The sequence below is a fragment of the Daucus carota genome, chromosome 9, assembly GCF_001625215.2.
Source record: "Daucus carota subsp. sativus chromosome 9, DH1 v3.0, whole genome shotgun sequence".
NCBI classification, from domain to species: Eukaryota; Viridiplantae; Streptophyta; class Magnoliopsida; order Apiales; family Apiaceae; genus Daucus; species Daucus carota.
Window position 1 is genome coordinate 28,236,311 of NC_030389.2, and position 2,685 is coordinate 28,238,995.

General features: G+C 31.7%; 1 protein-coding gene across 1 annotated transcript; it reads left to right on the forward strand.

The window, feature by feature from the left end:
• Positions 1 to 1,845: 1,845 nt before the first annotated feature.
• LOC135149550 (AT-hook motif nuclear-localized protein 15-like) lies at positions 1,846 to 2,412 on the forward strand. The gene has a single exon (XM_064085294.1). It carries the CDS (start codon positions 1,846 to 1,848, stop codon positions 2,410 to 2,412), a length of 567 nt encoding a protein of 188 aa, XP_063941364.1.
• Positions 2,413 to 2,685: the final 273 nt, after the last annotated feature.

Here is a 2,685-nt window from a genome sequence, read left to right on the forward strand (position 1 = left end):
ATTTATAAAATTCATGAGATTTTGAATTAAGAATTTATTATTATACTTAATATTTTCATTAATCTCAGGGATGCAGAGGGCTCCATGCCCCCTAGACATGAAAAAATACTAGATAATATATAGTCATTTAATTGTTAATTTTTATGCATCATAGTTGGTACCAGTTTTGTTGTTTTGTTGCAAGAAACCCGTGTTCGACTCTTTCCAACATGTTTTTAATTTTCTTTTCTCGAGCATAATCTATGAGATTTTGATAGTTTATTTTTGAATTTTTTGGGATGGGCATCAAATATAATATTAATTTCTTTATTATTAGTTTTCTTTTCTTGAACGTAATCTACAAGATTTTGACAGAGTATACTTAAAATCTTTGTGGTGGGAATCAGATATATGATTTTCTCCAATACTTAAAAAAGTGCTTATTTCTTAAAGTAAAGAAGTTCATTAGAAGTGAGAAGTAAATTAAGACCTATAACTGTTTGGGAAAGAAGTAGAAATTCTGAAACAAAAGCTAGCAGCATTCTCAGCTTCTTTTAAGTGCTTGTGAGCTTTTTACACAAACGGGTCAAAAAAAGTAGAAGTCGGTTTTTTATCAAAAGAAGCCACAAGCCCTAGTCCAAACATGCACAATCTATAAGATTTTGATAGAGTATACTCCCTCCGTTTCAAATTATATGTTCACTTTCTAAAAATCACATAGTTTAAAAAAAGTGAATTTTGAGAAAAAAGATGGGTATTAAGTCATTAATTGAACATAATATGTGGTGTATGGTTGATCTTGGAAATATAAATTAGAAATATGTGAAGAAGAGTTGATTTTGGAAATATGAATTTACATTAAAAGTTGAAGTGGACAAGTATTTTGAAACAATTTTTTTTTTCTAAAGTGGACATGTATTTTGAAACGTAGGGATGAGCATGAAATATGATTTTCTTCATTGTTATTTTTTTTCCCTTAAGTATAGTCTATATATAAAATTTTGACAGAGCATACTTGAATTCATTGGGATGGGTATCAAATATACGATGTTCTCCATTATTATATTCTTTTCTCGAGCATTATCTACGAGATTTTAATGCAGTTTATTTGAATTCTTGGGGTGGGTATCAAATACACTATTTTCATCATTGTTATTTTTTTCTCGAGTATAATCTACGAGATTTTGACTGAGGATATTCAAATTCTTTAGGATATGCATCATATATACCGATACTTTAGTTCAACTCCACCGGATTTTGCATAAAATTAAAATAAGTTATAATAATCTATAAAAATTCATAAATTATTTACTACTCTCTCCGTCCCAACCAATTGTATTGGTTGGGACACAGAGACCAAGAAAAAATGTAAAAAAATGAGTAAAATTAGATGAAAAGTAGGTAAAGTGGTGGGATCCATATATTTTTAATAATAGATTTGTGATAATGAAAGAAAGTAGTGGGTGTAATAGTGTTATTATTATAGAATGGAGATAGGGGAAGAAATGAGTGGGTGTAATAGTGTTTTATATCATAAAAAGTTACTATTTTTGAAATGTATAGAAATAATGGGACATCCAAAAAGAAAACTGTATAGAAATGAGTTAGACGGAGGGAGTATGAATTTAGCATATATATCTCTTCCATCAATCAATCAGTGGAAAGATTTTATGTATCAAAATAAAATCCAAAAGATTGTCCCTATGAATAAAATCAAATCACAGATATTTTATTGAATAAATGATATCTATTAATTGCTGGCCTCCGGGTGCAACATGCTATATATACTTATCTATTTTATTCTTCAGTTCTGCAGTAATAACATTTTCGCACTTATTTAGCAAAAAAATAAACATTTTCGCAGTCATGAGTAATTCAAGAAAATTTGATGGATCCCCGTCCGCACTTCTCCCGGAAGAAAATCACGAGGAACCCAAGTCCAAGGATACAAGCTCACCATCTGCAGCTCCAGGGAGACATGGAGGAGCCCCTCAATTTTCGTTCAATTCTGATGGGTCTTTAACGACCAACAGTGAGTCGATGAATGGCATCAACAAACCAGTCATTCTGGAAATCCCTAGTGGATTTGATGTCATAAGTTGTGTGGTGCAATTTGCACTGCATTTCGGGCTTTTTGTAACTGTGCTTACTGGCCATGGACTCATTTCTGATGTCGATGTTGCCTATTCACCCGGTGCAATCCGTCCGCTGTGCAGTTCTACATGCTATCACATAATTTCATTTTCGGGGACTTACCGTGGTTCAAATGCTGCTTCTGGAAACATTATTAGTGTTTTCCATGTTCAATTTGTAGATGATAAGGGTAATGTTATGGGGGGACGAATTCTGTCTCACATGAAAGCAGCAAGTACTGTTACGCTTGTTCTTGCTGTTTCTAAAACGCTTGTTCTTGCTGTTTCTAAAAACGCCTGATGTTTCAGTTCTATTTTCTCCAGTGTTGTTCTGCAATACAAGAGATTTGTTGGCTATGTACTCTGATAAACTATTTAGTTGAAATAAATCATTTTCAAATATTTTGTCCTGATATACCTGAAAACCTTCTCTGGTAAATTTACACTTCTCGAGTAGGCACCACTTTATTGTTTCAATGTATATGTTTATTTCATTTGCTGAACACACAGAAAATATTATTATAAATTATATAAATTCAGTGAAATAAAATAAGAGAATAAGAATTAAGATATA